The sequence below is a fragment of the Cervus elaphus genome, chromosome 7, assembly GCF_910594005.1.
Source record: "Cervus elaphus chromosome 7, mCerEla1.1, whole genome shotgun sequence".
Taxonomy (NCBI): Eukaryota; Metazoa; Chordata; class Mammalia; order Artiodactyla; family Cervidae; genus Cervus; species Cervus elaphus.
In genome coordinates this window covers 32,086,392-32,104,326 of record NC_057821.1, presented here as the reverse complement: position 1 = coordinate 32,104,326, position 17,935 = coordinate 32,086,392, and the positions used below count along the sequence as shown (strand labels likewise).

At 45.3% G+C, this 17,935-nt stretch overlaps 3 protein-coding genes across 3 annotated transcripts; 1 reads left to right on the top strand and 2 right to left on the bottom strand.

Annotated features, from left to right (window-relative positions):
* On the bottom strand, positions 1 to 734 carry H1-1 (H1.1 linker histone, cluster member). Its single transcript, XM_043908805.1, has one exon. The coding sequence runs from the start codon at positions 683 to 685 to the stop codon at positions 29 to 31; it is 657 nt and encodes a 218-aa protein (XP_043764740.1). The 5' UTR covers positions 686 to 734; the 3' UTR covers positions 1 to 28.
* A 3,675-nt stretch (positions 735 to 4,409) lies between these two features.
* On the top strand, positions 4,410 to 4,822 carry LOC122697507 (histone H4). Its single transcript, XM_043908333.1, has one exon. It carries the CDS (start codon positions 4,456 to 4,458, stop codon positions 4,765 to 4,767), a length of 312 nt encoding a protein of 103 aa, XP_043764268.1. The 5' UTR covers positions 4,410 to 4,455; the 3' UTR covers positions 4,768 to 4,822.
* Positions 4,823 to 7,066: 2,244 nt separating this feature from the next.
* On the bottom strand, positions 7,067 to 8,585 carry LOC122697505 (histone H4). Its single transcript, XM_043908331.1, has one exon. The coding sequence runs from the start codon at positions 8,533 to 8,535 to the stop codon at positions 8,224 to 8,226; it is 312 nt and encodes a 103-aa protein (XP_043764266.1). The 5' UTR covers positions 8,536 to 8,585; the 3' UTR covers positions 7,067 to 8,223.
* Positions 8,586 to 17,935: the final 9,350 nt, after the last annotated feature.

Genomic DNA, 17,935 nt, shown 5'->3' with positions numbered 1-17,935 from the left:
TTATTGGAAGCAGCTTCCAACGGAACTCTTACTTCTTCTTGGGTGCTGCCTTCTTGGGTTTGGCAGCGGTCTTTGGCTTGGTTATCTTTACTTTGGCCCCTTTGGGTTTCACAGCCTTGGCTTTGGCAGGGCTCTTGGCTACTTTCTTAGGCTTCACAGCCTTGGGCTTCTTAGGACTCTTGGAGGACTTCTTTGTCGCCACAGGCTTTTTAGCCTTTTTTGGAGTCTTCACACCTTTCTTAGTAGCAGCCGCCCCAGTGGCCTTCTTGGGCTTCTTAGAAGCGTTTGTTACCTTGGTTTTCGTTGCCACCTTTGTGGCGCTGGGCTTAGCATCCACGGAGGCTACTTTCTTGTTGAGCTTGAAAGAACCCGAGGCGCCGGTGCCCTTGGTCTGCACCAAGGTGCCTTTGCCCACTAGGCTCTTAAGACCCAACTTGATGCGGCTGTTGTTCTTTTCCACATCGTAGCCAGCGGCTGCCAGCGCCTTCTTCAGCGCGGCCAGGGACACACCGCTGCGCTCCTTAGAGGAGGAAACGGCTTGCACAATCAGCTCCGAAACTGAAGGGCCCGCGGGTTTCTTCTTGGCGGCTGCTGCAGCCTTCACAGGTTTCTTCGCCTTCTTGCCAGCTGAAGGCTTCTCAGGGGGAGTGGAAGCAGCTGGAGCGGGGAGCGCGACCTCGGACATGGCGGAAGTAAGGAGAAACTAACTAAACCGCTAGACCCAACGAGGCAGTAAGATGCGGGTGGCTCGGGCGCGCGATATTTATAGGGCGGGGCCGCGCTGTGATTGGTGAGCGCTGGCGCCCGCCCCCGGCACCCTAGCGCCCCCTGCCCTCCCGGCTGGGTCTCGCAAGGCAGCAGCCGGCCGCCGGGGCCTGTGGTCCCGCTTTCCTGCCGCTTGCACTGAAGCACCCAGACAGCATCCTTCTCCACCCCTCACCTCGACGCCGGTCGCCCAGCGGAGACGGAAATACTCCACTCGGCAGGGTAGGGTCCAGGCCATTACCATCAGAGGGTGCGACCTCTTTTTAAAAAAAGCAGGGGTTTTTTGTTTCGTTTTTTTTCCTTTTGGGGGTGGGAGGAGGAGCTGTAAATAAGGTAATTGCGTAAGAATCCAAGGAGTTTCACCTGAAACCTCGCCTCTGGGAAGCACTGCCAAGGGATATCAGTTTCTAATCTGCAATCAATTCAAAAGGTTATATCTTGGATGACTGAAAGGGAGAGCGGAAAGCGAGAATATGTAGGCCTGGTCTGCAGGTTTGGGAAAAGTTCTCATTGATGCCACTTCCTTTCCTGGCAACGCTGAGTATGTGCGGTAAAGACCCGAGACGCGAGTGCCCTTGGTCTGAACCAGGGTGCGTTTATGTATTTGGGACAAAGGAGAATTGCAGAAAACAAAAGAATTGGTTAACACTGCAACTGACCCTCAAGCTGCACCTGTGGAAAACTTAGCACGCAATTTATGTAATTTCAACTTATTTCCACAGCCCAATGCACGTAACAAATTTTGGATTGCCTTTCATCCTCATAACATATACCAAGCTGCAAACCTAGAACACGAAAGACATCAAGTAATCTCTGGGTGGACTAAACTGTGCCTGGATAGGCATTGCACACAGGGAGGATGTGGGAGCAGGGGGAAAAGTTGCTTTAGTATGAAAATGTGAGAACACAGCCCCGAGATAATATTTTAGGGCACTGTCCCTTTAACTTGTTTGTGGCTGTAAAAGCAGCAACAATGCTAAAACGACTTCACAATGCGAATCAGACTAACCACTGAAGAGAATAAAACTTCCCTTTCACAACCCCACTCTGGTTTACAGTCCCTCACAATTCAGTCCTGGGCAATCTCCTGGCAGTAGAGAGAATGAAGCAGTGACAAGTCATTCCCGCGCCAGTACCTGCGGTTTTCAAACAAGTCCGCACTGGTCTTAGTAACCCGAATTTCCCCCAGTAACCCTCAAAAAACCTAAGAGCTCGTTTCCGCCTGTGGCCAATAATAAAAGGGTTCCAGACACAGGGAATGGCAACCCACTCCAGTATTCTTGCCTGGAGAATCCCAGGCACAGAGGACCCTGGCGGGCTACAGTCCGTGGAGTCGCAGAGTCGGACACGACTGAGCCCAGACACGAGAGTCGCCCATCTTTACCCTTTCTTAACTGTCATTTTCTTGAGTCTGTATTTACAAAACCCATTACGTAATTTCTAATAACTTGGAAGAGATAAGAACAATTGGAGCTAGGCGTCTTGGTTTAAAGGACAAGTATAACACAGGTATACAATGTTTCTCCAAGAGGAAGGTTTCATAAATGAGCATTTCTGGAAAGACATAAGCTTTTCCTATAGTAATAAATGTGGCATCTAATACAAAGTTTTTAAAAGGGAAATACTGCACGCAAAAATTTGTTTAAAGAATGATTTATACCGCCTGTGTCTAATGGGTTTAACAAGTTTCAAATGAAAGGGAAATGCTCCATGCAAATGAGGGATGCTAGATATGCATTCTTACTGGCTACCAAGTAAAATGGACTCTACCAATCAAAAGGTAGAATCTGGACTACCGCTTTCGCATAACGGTTCACATTTGGTTTTTTCAAAAAAAATAAGATCAGTCACTGGCAGTAGTAAATTGTCTTCGTTTTGGTCCATAATCTGTTCACTGAGTTTAGTCCATCGCCTGCTTCCCATGGGGAAATTCCTCTGATCCCTTGTGGCTGTCCCGCCGTTGTCTACCCGGCATTGCACCAGGCTAAGTGTATTCTAGACTTTAGTTTCAGAAAGCTCCAAGTATAAAGTCAGAGCATAAGAAAAAGGTGCCTTATTACAGAAAATACTTATGGAAACGCTAGTGTGATTTTTTTTTTTTACTGTTTTTGTGGTTACATCTTCTAGGTTTCAAAGAAGTTCGTCGGTCAGTTTAAGCTTTACAGAGAGATCTCTCTTTTTTGGTAAAATGGCTTAAAAAATTTCTAACCCGATATCGGGTTACAGACCAGAGAATGTACCCTCAATTCCCACCTGACTCAGGGGACTAAGAAAACCTACATTACTACAATATCAATTTAGTGAATGTCTATTTTTCCGAAAAGGTAACGCCCAGAGCATTGCATTGACAGGAAAATCGTGTGTGGAAAAGAACAAAAGTTTAAAAAAAAAAAAAATTGAAAAGCGCTGAGGATAGAAGGAAGCGGCCAATGAAACTGTACGGTTTTTGGAAAGTTTAAAGCTAGACTAATCAGAACCTGTAACGTAATATTCAAACTTTTCTCCCGCCCAATCACTACCCCTGACGTACTATAAATACCAGCAAAAAATACTGGGCGATTTATTTGGGCTAGTGTTAGGCATATTTGCTTCGCAGTTACTTGTCATGGCTCGTACTAAGCAAACTGCCCGTAAATCCACCGGCGGCAAGGCGCCACGCAAGCAGCTAGCCACCAAGGCGGCTCGTAAGAGTGCACCGGCCACTGGCGGCGTAAAAAAGCCTCACCGCTACCGTCCTGGCACGGTGGCCCTGCGCGAGATCCGCCGCTACCAGAAATCCACAGAGCTCCTTATCCGTAAACTTCCTTTTCAACGCCTTGTGCGTGAGATTGCCCAGGACTTCAAGACCGACTTGCGCTTCCAGAGTTCGGCGGTGATGGCACTGCAGGAGGCATGTGAAGCCTATCTGGTGGGTCTTTTCGAGGATACCAATTTATGCGCTATTCACGCAAAGCGCGTTACCATCATGCCCAAAGACATCCAGCTAGCCCGTCGGATCCGCGGGGAGAGGGCATAAATTCCAGTCTGAGATTTCAACCAAAGGCTCTTTTCAGAGCCACCCACGTTTTCAAGTAAAACGGCTGTAAGACAAACCAACTACAGTAGTTGAATATACTGCTTTGGGGATGGAAGAACATTCATCAATAACACTCGGGTCATGGGTGCTTTTTGTTTCAATATTCCCTGCATATGCGAACAAACTGGCCCTTTGTGTTTAGTACTGTTATATCTTAATGAAGAGCCAGAGTTTCGGAGGCACGAAGAGTGACATTTGCAGATGTTTTTATAATAGGGCCTTTTGACCGTCAGGATAGTATAACCATTTTTACATTTCTATCTCTGATTTTGACATTTTTACGACTATCAAAAATTATTGATAGTAAATTTTCGCCCTTTAAAGAATTTGTTCTACCTAGGATATTTGGAATATGTTTGCTCTAAGCCTGCTTCCTCTAATTACTTTAGTTAAAACAGTATAGCCCAACCTGATCCGCCTCTCACTTCCGGCCCTTCAGTTCCTTTGGCGCCTGTTCCCGGGGTTGGAGGAGGGATTAAGGGCGGGGATTGATGGCGTCACTTCCGGCTTGCACGCTTTCCGTGCCCTCTCTGGCGGGAGGGGCGGAGGGAGTAGGTATATAAGAATCGGTTCTCGGGTTACTCGTCAGTCGCTGTTGGTTTACTCGCGAAGCCATGTCGGGACGCGGCAAAGGCGGCAAAGGCTTGGGGAAAGGTGGCGCTAAGCGCCACCGTAAGGTTCTGCGCGACAACATCCAGGGCATCACTAAGCCTGCTATCCGCCGCCTGGCTCGTCGTGGCGGTGTGAAGCGCATCTCTGGTCTCATCTACGAAGAGACCCGCGGCGTCCTGAAAGTGTTTCTGGAGAACGTGATCCGGGATGCAGTCACCTACACCGAACATGCCAAGCGGAAGACTGTCACCGCTATGGATGTGGTCTATGCTCTCAAGCGCCAGGGCCGTACTCTCTATGGTTTTGGTGGTTAACCTTTCTGGTTTGCCCTCAGTTTGATTTCAATCTAAAGGCCCTTTTCAGGGCCACCCAACTACTCTTAAAAATAGCTGTAACTATTAGCCGGGAAGCAGTTAAGTGCTATAGTGGAAATGGAACACTAGCCCTGAACTAGAAAACATTGCGGGGTTTAGTAAAGTGCATATACGTACAGAATCATTCGCCCTCATGGTAGCGGCGAAGATTATTAAAAGTGGAAAAGTAAGGAGAAAAACTTCAGGTCGCCAAGCCCCACGCATGAGTGTCAGCCTATCAGAACTGGTGATCTGTGCTTTACCGCGGCGACATAAGTAGGGGGTGGGAAATCGAGCGAGAAAAGGCAAAAACCAGGTTTAGTAAATGTTTTTTACGTGTTATGAAACAGACTGACATCTGAGTCTCATGTCCTGAGAACAGTACTGAAATTACCGCCACTAATGGGGTGATTTGTCTCGATTAAAAAACTAACCTGAAATGGTGTGCAAAAGAAGCCGGATTCAGACAGCAAGGAAACCCAGGCATTTAGTTCAGAAGAAGTTATGAAGAAAACGCGCTTCCCTATATTTCGGTGTCAACACAGCGCTCGGTAGTAAGCCATACTTTTGCCTTCTATCACAGAGAAATGGAAATTAGGGTGATTGAAATATTCTAAAATAAACTAGTGATGGTTGTACAACTAAGCAAATATACTAAAGTTTATTGCTTGTACACTAAAAAATGTGGATGAAATTTTATGGTATGTAGATTATATCTCAAGCTTATTATATAATCTCCCGGCAGGGTAGCAGGAGATGAAGTTTGTAGGGTAGGCCTGTTGGTCTGTGAAGGTGTTCTCTTGCTAAAGTATGGCCTCCTTGGTCTATGCTTGGTCTGTCGTAGCCACAGAAAGGTTTTAAACAAGAAAATCTCTCGTACAATTATATGTTCCAGTAGCATATCAGACATTAGAACTCAGTTGAAGGGACGTGAATTTACTTGAGGTTGGCTAGTAGGGAAACAGCATTTCCATCTAAAAGGTATTCACAAATGCCTCTATCAGTGAGTTCTGTGTCATTTTTATAGAGGGCTGTCTGATTTCAGCCTCAGTATGTTAGTTCTAGTGTTTCCCCTAATTTTTTCAGTTTCTTTCCCACCTGATAACTGTCTTCCAAGACTTGGAGGGGAATGATATAATTACCTAGCCTGCCTTAATTTAAACTGACAATGGGGAGGGTTCAAAGCTGCATTTTGGATGACTAGAGGAGCAAAAATGGGCCTGTTTAGGAGAGTAATGTAATTCTGGTGCCCTTCAGGACATATGTGTTGATTTTGTGTAATGTGCCAGCTATTGTTTAAGCATTGGGGTACACCAGTAAGCAAATTAGAATTTCCTGTCCTCCATTCAGATATGTAATAAAATATGTAGATACAGATTTCCTACACTGAAGGGAAGTGTGGCTGCTCCATAGATCACCTTCTTTTGTGGTTGGCCTTTTTTTAGTTCATAAACCTCGTAGATTGTATCATACTCATTTTAGTCATACCCACTACCTGGGTAAAAAGGTTAGGTCTTTCTCAGACCTAATACTCCTGAAGTCCTTGTTCAGAACAAAGACAATGCTGCTTGATATACCACTCCTGCATCATTCGTAAGAGAGAAAACCTGTCATGCTGATTGATTCAGGCAGTGACAAGTCAAAGAATTATAGATAAGGAATCAATCATGGCAGCACTATGGTGGGCCTGAGAGTGGGAGAGGGCCTGTGTCCTTGTGCAGAACATTCATGCCTGCATTCATTGAACTCTGCCACGTGAAGACAGCAGGAAGACAGTAGGCTATGAAGTAGGAAATGGGTCCTCATCACACACCCGATCTGCCTGAATCTGCCCAGCACCTTGATGCTGGACTTCAGTCTCCAGAACTCTGAGAAATATTTGTTGTTAAAGCACATGGTCCATGGTATTTTTATTGTATCAGCCTGAACTAAGACACCATTTTATGGATATAGGTATTTTCTGTGGTCTGTTTTGATGACAATCTCTATTGCTTCCACTCATTTACAAACAACGTGCTGCTATAAAACATGTTTAAGTTCTTAGTGCTCTCATCCAGTCTGACCATTTATATGTTGATGAGTCCTCATTTTTTTTCTCTAGTCCAGAAGTCTCACCTGAAATTAAGAACCTCGCTTTCTCAACTGCCTAGTCAGTATCTCCTCCAGGATCAAGAGACAGGTGTTAGCAGAATGACGAGACAGCAGTGTTTCCTAGAGCAGTCATCAATACACGTCTCAAACAAAAAATCAAGGAGGCTGATTATTCAGTCAGTCGGCTGGTTTATCAATTTGAGCACACGTCAAAAAAAAAACCTTTGTAACCATATTGTCATGTTTGAAAGTTTCATTTTAAAGTATAACTTACAGCAGAGTACAGAGACTAGATGGAATGAAGCTGAAAGTACAAGAGAGCCACTTAAGAGTCACCTTACCACAAAGGAGGGAGCGTCTGCCTACCATCTCAAAGGCCCTGCTAGAGGCCTAAGGGTTCAGAACAGAATATAGTAAATGGGAATTTATAAACTGCTTAGCCAGAGGCCTCCAGCCTGAGGATGAAAATCAGCAATGCCAAGGCACTTTAAAAACCAAGACCACTGGGTTTACGAAGGGTCACGGCAGTCAGCATGATGGATGACTCAAACTTGAGAGGTACCGGAGGCGAAGGTTTGGGGCGCGACCCCGGGGGCGGACAACGAGGTGGTGGGGCTGCAGAGATCAGAGCGCAGATCCCAGCGTCGCTCACTGCAAACATTAAGAACACCCAGGGTCTTTCCTGCAGCGTATTTAATTCATCTGGCTTGTCAGCGACCAGCAGCACCCCGGCAGTTTCTGGCAATTTGCACAAATGTTTATTAAATATTTTGGGCTTCCCAGGTGGTGCAGTGGAAAAGTAGCTGCCTGCCAATGCCGGAGACGCGAGACGCGGGTTCGATCGAATTGAGAAGGTCCCCTGGAGTAGGAAATGGAAACCCACTCCAGTATTCTTGCCTGGAAAATCCAAAGGACAGAGGAGCCTGGCGAGCTACAGTCCAGGAGTCGGCCGCGACTGAGCACACACACATGCGCATCCAGGAGTTTTGCCTTTACTTATACTTGACAGTCCTCTTACAGACGATTTGGGGGTAGGCAAGATCCCTCCCACGCTGGGGGCTTGTTAAACAGGGCACCGGGACTTTCACCGCATACTAAGCCAAACATAACTTTACTCTATTGACCAAAAGCACCGCTACTCTTCACACATGAAGGACTGGATGAAGTTAAGTGTTTTAAGTAGAGAACCCGCACAGAAAAACTACTTTAGCATGAAAGGAAAATACATTTCTAATCCTAATCCAAGTACACATTGAGCACAGCCCTTTCCGAGAGGGAGTGGGCGGCCCTGAAAAGGGCCTTTAAATAAACGTACTGGATGAAGCTTTAGCCGCCGAAGCCATAGAGGGTGCGGCCCTGGCGCTTGAGCGCGTAGACCACATCCATGGCGGTAACAGTCTTGCGCTTGGCGTGCTCCGTGTAGGTGACCGCGTCCCGGATCACATTCTCCAAGAACACCTTCAGCACCCCGCGGGTCTCCTCGTAGATGAGCCCGGAGATGCGCTTCACACCACCACGACGAGCCAGGCGGCGGATGGCGGGCTTGGTGATACCCTGGATATTGTCTCGCAGAACCTTGCGGTGGCGCTTAGCGCCTCCCTTCCCAAGGCCTTTGCCGCCTTTTCCACGTCCAGACATGCTACCTGAACTAGCAAGAGTGTGCGATACAGCAGTGGGACTACTGCTTGGTCAAGAGTAATTATAAGCTGTAGTCGGACCTCATTGAGAACTGAAAGCGCGGGCGGGAAAAGACGCTCTGAAACCACTCCCTTGGCTCCGCCCCTTTCTGGATCCAGTGACTGTGAGAGGGAGAGAACCTAGTATAATGCATATGTTAAATTTTACTCTGGATTGTTTTGCTCCCTTTGGTCTTTGAATCTGAGTCTATATTTTCGACTGAGAATATTAGTAAGGGCTTATGGTTTTTTTGGCAAATACTGTACTTTCTCATTCAGGAGGTGCCTTAGTTGTGAATGGTAGCAGAATATGACGCTCACCCTTCATATGCTATTTTTGAGCTGTTTGTTTTTTTTTTTAATACCAGACATAGAGTAGAATTTACTTTTTCTTTTTTGTGAGAATTTATTGTTTTGTGAGGGACACTTACATTTATAAAGGGAATTTCAACTGATACCTTTCTCTCTGTACCAGGAAGATAGGATAACTGGATCACCAGAGAATCTCATCAATGAGAAGACACTGGACTTATTTCTGTGTAATAACCTTACTGTTGTTTGCTTTCCTGGTAACCTCTCATAACTAGCTCCCTCCTACTTCTTTTGTCTTTAGTTGAAGATATTTAAAGTGGGGTCTTGGACAAACTTGCAGAGTTTTACTCAGTTTTTCTAGGTATCTCTTATGCATATGTGAGGTGTACATGTTATTAAACTGTTTTTCTCATGTTAACCTACCCTTTTTACAGTGGTTCTCAGCCAAGAATTTAGAAGGGTAGAGGGAAAGTTATTTTCCCTCTCCTGTAAGTATGTTGATTATTTTGAGCTGTAGCAGAAAAACAGCAAATGGATAGAGGATTTCTCTGAACTCCCATTATCTACCTAAAGACAGACAAAAATAACTCAATAAATCCCTCCCCAAAGAGTTTCACTAACTAGGGAAGAGTGACACTTATTAGAGAAAAGGACACTTTTACCACACCCACACAAACCTTGTCACAAACTATGGTCCATGAAAACGGTCAATCTAAGAAAGAAAATGGGACTTTATTAGAGCCAACCCAAGGATTATCACCTGGGAGACAGTCTTTCAGAAAGCTCTGAGGACTGTTCTGTTTGTTAGAGTTTAAAACAGTATATTCTTAAGACAAAGAGTTATATCTTCAAGTTACTACTGACAGACTACATAGTCCAGACCCGCATGTATAAGGTGAGTAGTGGGGCATTGCAGTCCCTTACAGGATTGAGAAAGGAGTGTTATCTTCTAAGAAGGTACTGGGTTGGTACCAGGAGAAAATTGCTTTTTTCAGTCAAGCAGGTATTCATATGTCTTTTAAGGAGATTTGGTCAATGTACTGCTATAATGTGCACAATGTACACTAAAGAGGGGTAGTGGCCCCAATGAGCAGAGAGAGAATTTTATGTCTAGAAACTTTATTATGCTGCTGTAAATATAATCTTATTTTATCACTATTGTTTCTCCCCATCTATTCTCTTAAGGGCCCATTCATCTTTCCTAAAAATCATTTACTCACCCCTATTAGGCTTACATACCACCTCTCACTCATTTTCCCTAAGATGGTATTTAAGTTGGAATTTTAAGCTACCTTCAGGAGTTACTCATTTTTCCCCAGATAACTCCCACATATACATAAGGGCTATATGTTACTTCTGTTTGTTTTTCTCTTGTTAACCTTTTATTTCAGGGGTTCTCAGCTAAGAACTCAGAAGGGTAGAGGGAAAATTATTTAACCTTCCCTACAGGTTATGAGCTGTGTGACCATATAAACTTACTGTTGTTTTCTACATCTGTAACACTGGGTAATGATAATAATGATGTAACTCTAATAAGGATTTAATTTAGCCATTGGAAACAAAGTGTTAGAACTGAGATAGGCTGAGAAGTTGTATATAAATATGTATATGTATATAAATATAGGCTGAGAAGTTGTATATAAATATGTATATGTATATAAATATAGGCTGAGAGAAGTTGTATATAAATATGTATATGTATATAAATATATAAATATGTATATAAATATATAAATATGTTTTCAATTGGTATTACTTCTTAAAGAACCTGTCTAGACTTGGCCACCTGATGTGAAGAACTGACTCATTGAAAAAGACCCTGATGATGCTGGGAAAGATTGAAGGCAGGAGGAGAAGGGGACAATAGAGGGTTAGATGGTTGGATGGCATCACTGACACGATGGACATGACTTTGAGTAGGCTCCGGGAATTGGAGATGGACAGGGAAGCCTTGCGTGCTGCAGTCCATGGGGTCACAAAGAGTCAGACAGGACTGAGCGACTGAATTGAACTGAGACTTGAAATATTACCCTGAAGTCTCATTTTTCCTTCCAACACAGTATTAGCCACAACCATATGTATATATTAGTGAGGACTTTTTTTTGAAAGAGCACAAAAGCTCCAGGAGTTGGTTATGGACAGGGAAGCCGGGCCTGCTGCAGTCCATGGGGTTGCAAAGAGTCGGACACGACTGAGTGACTGAACTGAACTGACTGATGGCATCTAACAAAGTACAAGACATCAACTCATTCTGTTTTGGCATATGTGATATGTTAAATGTGATGGTCCAAATATGTTCCTTTGTGCCCTCTCCTAAGGTACATGGACAGTCTCAGGCTTCTAGTTTTCCTGCAGCCAAGTCTGGGGTGCCTTTCAAATCTCCATACCAGCTTCCCACTGTTGTGTTAAATCTCCTGAAAACACTCATTGAGCAGTGACTCACATCTCCTAAACAACTGAAAAGGCTACCACTAAATTTGAAGTCTGAAAAATTCACCCTGACCTTGACTTCCTCTTCCTCTTCTTTGATAGTCTTTATAACAAACCCAAATTTTAGACTCCCAACAGCATTAGCTGTAAACTTCAGCTTGTGGTGTAACATCACTCTGCACCTGGGAAGGAAAAACTCTTTTTGACTGAAGACCTTGCAACAGTCATTAAAAAGATACAATCTATACATTAAACATCCCCATTTGTCTCCAGCCCCACCTTAATCACTTGCCTAATATAACAGATCCTTAATGCAATCATATTAAAATGCCGTCCAAAGTGTTCAGTAAATTTTCTTCCACAAATTTGATTTTCTTGTTTAATTTTTAAATGTCTGCTGAATTTTAACTTCTAAAATGAGCAGAATCTGTGCAAGTAATGCCAAATGAAAAAGTAGTAAAGCTAGCATCTGAACTCAGGTAAACTAGCATCAAAATGCTGCTGACTTGCAGAGTATACGCTAAAAAGATTAACAAGGTTATGAATTCTAAAATGGTGCTAACCTTTTTTCCCTAGATACTGCAGTTGTTTTCTTGAGGGGCTCAAGTAAATTAAAGACTTAAAGTCAAATCCATGTTCCTTGGCTGGGAGGAGAAAGAACAGCCATTGTCCATCCTCTATCAGATACTAAGACAGTAATGGACACGTTTAAAATCCTTGGGTCAAGTGGTTAAAATCCTGAACAACTACAGCAAGTAATTGCTAGAAGAGACAAAAGCAACGGGGCAGGAAAAAGTGCAATTACATGGAGTACTTCCAAGTAGGTTTGTTACAGCAGCATTACAGTAGATATTTGGCTCACTGCAAGAGAAAGCAACATGTACTCGGAGTATCAGAAAAGACTGTTTATTTTACACTGATCCAGGGCTCCCCTGGTGGTTCAGATGGTAAAGAATCTGCCTGCAGTGCAGGAGGCCCAGGTTCAATCCCTAGGTCAGGAAGATCTACCCATGAAGGAAATGGCAACCCACTCCAGTATTCTTGCCTAGAAAATTCTGTGGACTGAGGAGCCAGGTGGGCTACAGTCGATGGGGTCACAAAGAGTTGGACCAGACTGAGCAATTAACAGACAGGCAGACAAGGCCCAAAGGAGTCACCTCCAAAGGCTGAGCACCTGACTCAGGGTTTGCGGGTCTTCTATACACACAAGCTATGGGGTGGGGCAGAACTTCCATGAAACTGAGGTGTTTCTTAGGAACACCTTCTTCTCATCCAATCAAGGATGAGCAAGCGTAAGGTGTCATGTGTTCTCAGTTAGGTCTGCAGTTTAATCTATCTATCTTCTTTTGGTGCCATCTCTGGCGGTTGATTGATGCAATAAACAAGCTGGGTTACAAAAGCATTAACATGCTAAACAGAGCATTACATGGAAGATTTGCTGAATTTTTCTTCTCATTCCCTCCTGTTGATCCTCAAGCTGCTTTAGCCGACTTAGGGATCATCTGCCTTAAATACTCAACAGGGAACCCTAAGGGAACAGGGGTGATGACTGTTCTGGCTACTTCCTGTTGGAACAGGGGCATAGACTCTCCTCAAGGTTCCCCGCTGGAATCCTCTATTGTTATATAGTGGTAAGTCCTCATCATCATTTGGAGCTTTATGGTTTCTAAGCGAGAAGAAATAAAATGGGTTATTGCACTGAGAATACAAGGACCTAGCAAGAGGGCTAAAAGGAGCATCAGAACTGGGACCCATTAAGGGGCATATCTAAGCCCAGAGTGAACTAAAGGTTGAGGACAGCAAGTTGGACTTCCTTTCCCTACCTGAGCCTGTAGGTCATCAATCAACTTAATGTTTCTTTTGAGGACTGATAGGCTTTCTTCCTTAGCTGAGGTATTTCCATAAAAGCCACAGGCCTCGCTGAGCATGAGGCACAATCCCCCTTGCTGTGCTGTAATTGTTGCTAGTCCCCAGCAGTTTTGTAGTACTACCTAAGCTAAGGAATCTAGGCTTTTTGTTGTTCTTCTGTTACTGCCACTGTAGACTTCCAAGATGCTTGTATTAGAATGGTTAGTTTGAGTACTGATCTTTCTAGCAGGGGCATTCCTGCAAACCAGAAAAATCCTTGAAATATAGTGTCCAACACCAGGTCTTTCCAAGATGGGGTTTTCATGAGCATGCCCTTCCCAGTCATTCCATTTTACCCTGGGCTGAGGGTTTGCAAGTGCTAATGCTTGCTCTAGAAAGGATCCTAGTGTTTCCAGAGACTGCCATTTCTTGTGAATTTTAGAACTGTAAACTTGGGATGGCAAATACCTTTCCATTGTCAAGGAAGGATTCCCCACAACCAGTTTCCGCAAAGAAAATTAAACCAGGTTCCTAGTAGCAAGACACTGGTAGTGGGTCCTTGGATCCAGGTCTCAGTATAGGTAATTCCAGGATTTTATGAATGGGTCCCAACTGTCATATGCACTATGACCCTTTGGTCTGTTGCTGGAGAAAAATTCATCTGCACAGAGTGGATTATATTTGGTCTCAGAGCTATTATGGGTATGGGATGGGCTTTGACACACTAGGTTTTGAAATATCAGTTGAATCAGTGAAGGGGGGCCCTAGACTAAGGTCCTGTTGGTAATAGTAAGGATCCTGTGGCTTGGTCAATAGCAATACATTCTCCTGATCCTGGTACAGAACTGTTAACAGGTACAAAAGTCTCATTGTACCATTTAGTTGCATTTTTGGCTAAGCCTCCCCGTGTAAAATTATGTCCCCTATAGTCAGGGGTATAATATACCTCACAATCTTCATCACCAAAGGGTTCCCATTGTAAATCTGTTTGGTCAAAGGATAAGGTGTTATTGTTATTGAGTTCAGAAAACCTATTTCTTCAACTTCTTCTGAGTATTTGTTTTGAAAACACAGAGATAAGTTCCCCTTTAGTACAGCCCCGTGGATGAAAAGCTCTCCTAGTCTCTCCTTGTTTCCAATGAGGGTGAGGCCCACCTCCTACCCCCGTCTTCTTGTTACACAAAATGGAGGGGAAATCCGCTTAGGGAAGGAGACAGATTAATGATGTCTTTCACAGAGGCTGCGTAGGCCAGGAGGGCAACTGTCGGCTCTTCATATTTTATGTCCTCTAGTAAAGAAGTCCGACATTAGGTGTAATTTGCTAAGACAGCCATCTGGGTCACCACTGGGGCCCAAGGGGAAAGAATTTTCCATCACTGAGGTGAGTTGCAAAAATTTATATTAGGATATACCACATATTTAGGGTCTATATGCAGTTGATGGTGATGAAGCATCTAATCAAAGAGAGGAAGAAAACTGCCAGTAAAAGCCTTTTACCCCAATGCCAATTGACTGGAGCTGTCGCTGTTAACCCTATAGCAAAAATGAAAGCTAAGGGTGCACAGCCAGAGAGGAGCAGAGGGCAACAGTGCCGGAGCATCACAGTGAAAGAACTAATATAGGGGACAGCAACAGCATAATTATCTTTCCCAGTTGCTGACTCTTCCAGTCTTTGGGTGGATTAGCGGGACTCCAGAGCACAGTGCTTGTCCTTTCTCCTCCTGAGGGTGACCAGCACTGGGTTGTTTTGGTCGGGGGGTCACCTCCCAGCGGGGTCAGTCTTTCTTTGGCAGATGCGCTGCCTTCACCCTGGAGTGATGGAGCGGCCTGTCTAAATGGACCTGGACTCCTAGACGAGCCTCTCGAGGAATCGGGTACTGTTGCAGTTTTACAGGCTGGGTTCCCGATTTCAGATCAATCAGGATGGGGCATGATGTCTTGCCAGACCCAGAAGATTCTTTTTGGCCCAGACCAGTGGGTACTCAGTCTCTAATTCAGGAGGTATGGTCTGCTCTTTTGGAGGGGAAAAGCACATGTACCATTCCGCTTCCTTCTTTTCAGCAAGAGCCATAATCAAGGAGGGTCCCTCTGGTAACTTTAGCTGGGCTGACCCATCAGCAGAAACAGAAACTTGGGCTCCCATTTTTGCAAGGACATCCCTTCCTATCAAAGGAACTGGGCAGTCTGGCAGGTAGAGGAATTCATGGACTACCTCATGGCCCCCTGATCAGCATCTCTGAGGACCACAGAAGGGCCTGCGGGTCTGAGCTCCTATAGCCCTGATGATAGTGACCTCTCTTCCTGAGAAAGGGGCTATCTGCTGAGTGACCACCGAATGCTCCACACCTGTGTCTACCATAAAGTCCACTGGATGGCCCCCTACTTTGACTCTGACCATGGACTCTCAGGGGCCCAATTGAAGAGAGCCTGGTTCCCTCTAATGGGGTTCTGTTTCTGCTAGGCTGATCAGATTAGTGCTGGGTGGCTCAGGTTGATATCAGCTCGCTGGGGCTGCCGGTTTGGTTCTCTTTTTAGGGTGGTCAGGACATTCATTCTTCCAGTGTTCTTTTTCTTTACAATAGGCCCATTGATCACAGCTTAGAGGGCTTCTCTTCTTCAGATCTGGGCCCCTTGCCCTATGAGGTGATCCTGCCGGGGGTGCAGGCTTTGACAGAGTAGCTGCCAGGAATGCAGCTTTCCATTCCATCCTCTTTTCTGCTTCACAACGGGCTGCTTGGTCGCGGTTGACAAAGACTTTATTGGCAATCTCCAGCAATTTTGTGGTGTTTTTGTCCATGAACCCTTCCAATCTTTGTAATTTTCTCCGGATGTCTGATTGGGCCTGTCCCATGAACATGGGATTTACCATCCGTTGGTTTTCTGGGGCCTCAGGATCGAAAGGAGTGAAGACCCGGAAGGCCTCACATAGTCTCTCATAGAAGTCTGCCGTAGAAGTCTGCCGGGCTTTCATCTGGCTTCTGTACTACCTCTGTGGCTTTAGCCATGTTGGTGGGCTTCTTAGCCCCTTTTACTTCCTGTAGGATGGCCAGTCGATACCTCTCCAGTCTATTTCTTCCTCCTTCAGTGGCCCAGCAGGGCTCGTCTTCCGGGAAGGTTTCTTCATCCACTTGGCCCCCTGGAACATTGGCCTGAAACCATTTTCTTGCCTCTGTTATGATTCATTGGTGCTCCTCCATATTGAACAAGGTGAGGAGCAGCTGCCAGCAGTCTGCCCAAGTGGGGCAGTGGGTCTGAAAAATGGACTCTAGGAGACTGATCAGCACTTGAGGCTTTTCAGAGTATGAGGAGGTGAAAAACTTCCAGTTGTGAAGATCGGTCATGCAGAAAGGCTGGTAGTAGAAGACAGGTCCCCCCTCTTTGAGGGTTCCATCAGCAGCAAGGCGCTGGGGTCCCCAAGTCTCTCCTAAGTGCATTTGTAGCACTGGGGTAGCTGGTCCCAGAGCTGATTGGAGGTGACTCCTCATCAGTTCCGGGGTGCCTGGTCACGGGGGTATGACAACCTCAGGATCATCAGGAGGTGGTGAAACAGACGGTGGTGGGCTATCTGGCAAATGTGGACCTTCGGCCACTTGAGGGGGAGCTGTTGACACATAGGGTGGTTGCCGGGAGCCGTTATGGGGGGTCCCGCCCGTGACGAGGTCATGAAGAAAATACCAGGCAGGCAAGGCTGTCCGGGACCCCATCCGTGACGAGGTCACGAGGAAAACACCTGACAGGCAAGGCCGTCTAGGATAAGGGACCCTCCAGGTTGGCCTCGGCCTCTACACCACCCTGTATCCTCCCCCCTTTTTCTGCTGTTGTTCTTGCTTGCCCTGTTGCAGATTCTTGTGTTGCCTGCCTAGAGCTCTCCTGCTCCTCTTTCACTGAATGAGGACCAACTTAAAACCCTAATTAATAAATCTTCTAGACGCTGGTACCCTATGAAGGGGCCAGAGATGAAGGAAATGCTTCCATTCAAACATTTTGCTGGCATTCTGGCTTGTGTGATAAATATGTGCTCTCATTGCAAAAAATGCTCTTGATTGTTCTAAACATCCTAAGCACAGTACGCTAACAAAAGAAACTATTAAGCATAGGGCCCTTCATGGGGTGAGAAAAGCTCCACAAATATGATAGCCACAAATGTGCCTAATAGAAAATACTTTAGATAGAGATTAGCTGGCGACTTCTTGCAGGTGGTTAACTTTTAGACTAAGAGCCTGTTTTGTGCCATATCTGCTGTTTCTACAGTCCTTCGCATTTCTGTTCTGTAAAAATGTAATCCTATCTAGTTCCCATAGAGATGACGCTTATTAGAAAGAAAATAGATTAATTATAAGAAAAACAGAGTCGGCTACTGAAGTTGCTTAAGTCACACCAGGTGCAAGCCATTAAATGTTAGCAGGCCTGAAGGCCAAATGATAAGAAAGACTCTTGTGAACGAAAAAGTATGTGGGTGACATCCAGTTTCTGTTGAAGGTCAAGTTGCTGTAATGTTTTGAGATGCCCTGTGTGTAAGCAATATGCACTCCCCCCAAAGATGTTGTTAAGGGTATAAAAGAGCCGTTCAAAAATAAACTTCAGACTTAGCCCCGAGCTTTGTCTCTCTCTCTCTCTCATTCGCCGACGCCATTCATCCTGAGGGTTCCCCTGGATCCTGCTGGGGCAGGATCCCGTAGGGTGGTGGCACTATTGGTGGTGAGTCCTCAGCCTCTCCTTGGAGAATAGGTGGCTCTTTCTTCTGGTGTGGGGCATTTCTTTCTGGTTGGGCT

Bases quoted from the DNA above. Each gene is read 5' to 3' on its own strand.
- H1-1 (XM_043908805.1), bottom strand. From the start codon at position 685: ATGTCCGAGGTCGCGCTCCCCGCTCCAGCTGCTTCCACTCCCCCTGAG.
- LOC122697507 (XM_043908333.1), top strand. From the start codon at position 4,456: ATGTCGGGACGCGGCAAAGGCGGCAAAGGCTTGGGGAAAGGTGGCGCT.
- LOC122697505 (XM_043908331.1), bottom strand. From the start codon at position 8,535: ATGTCTGGACGTGGAAAAGGCGGCAAAGGCCTTGGGAAGGGAGGCGCT.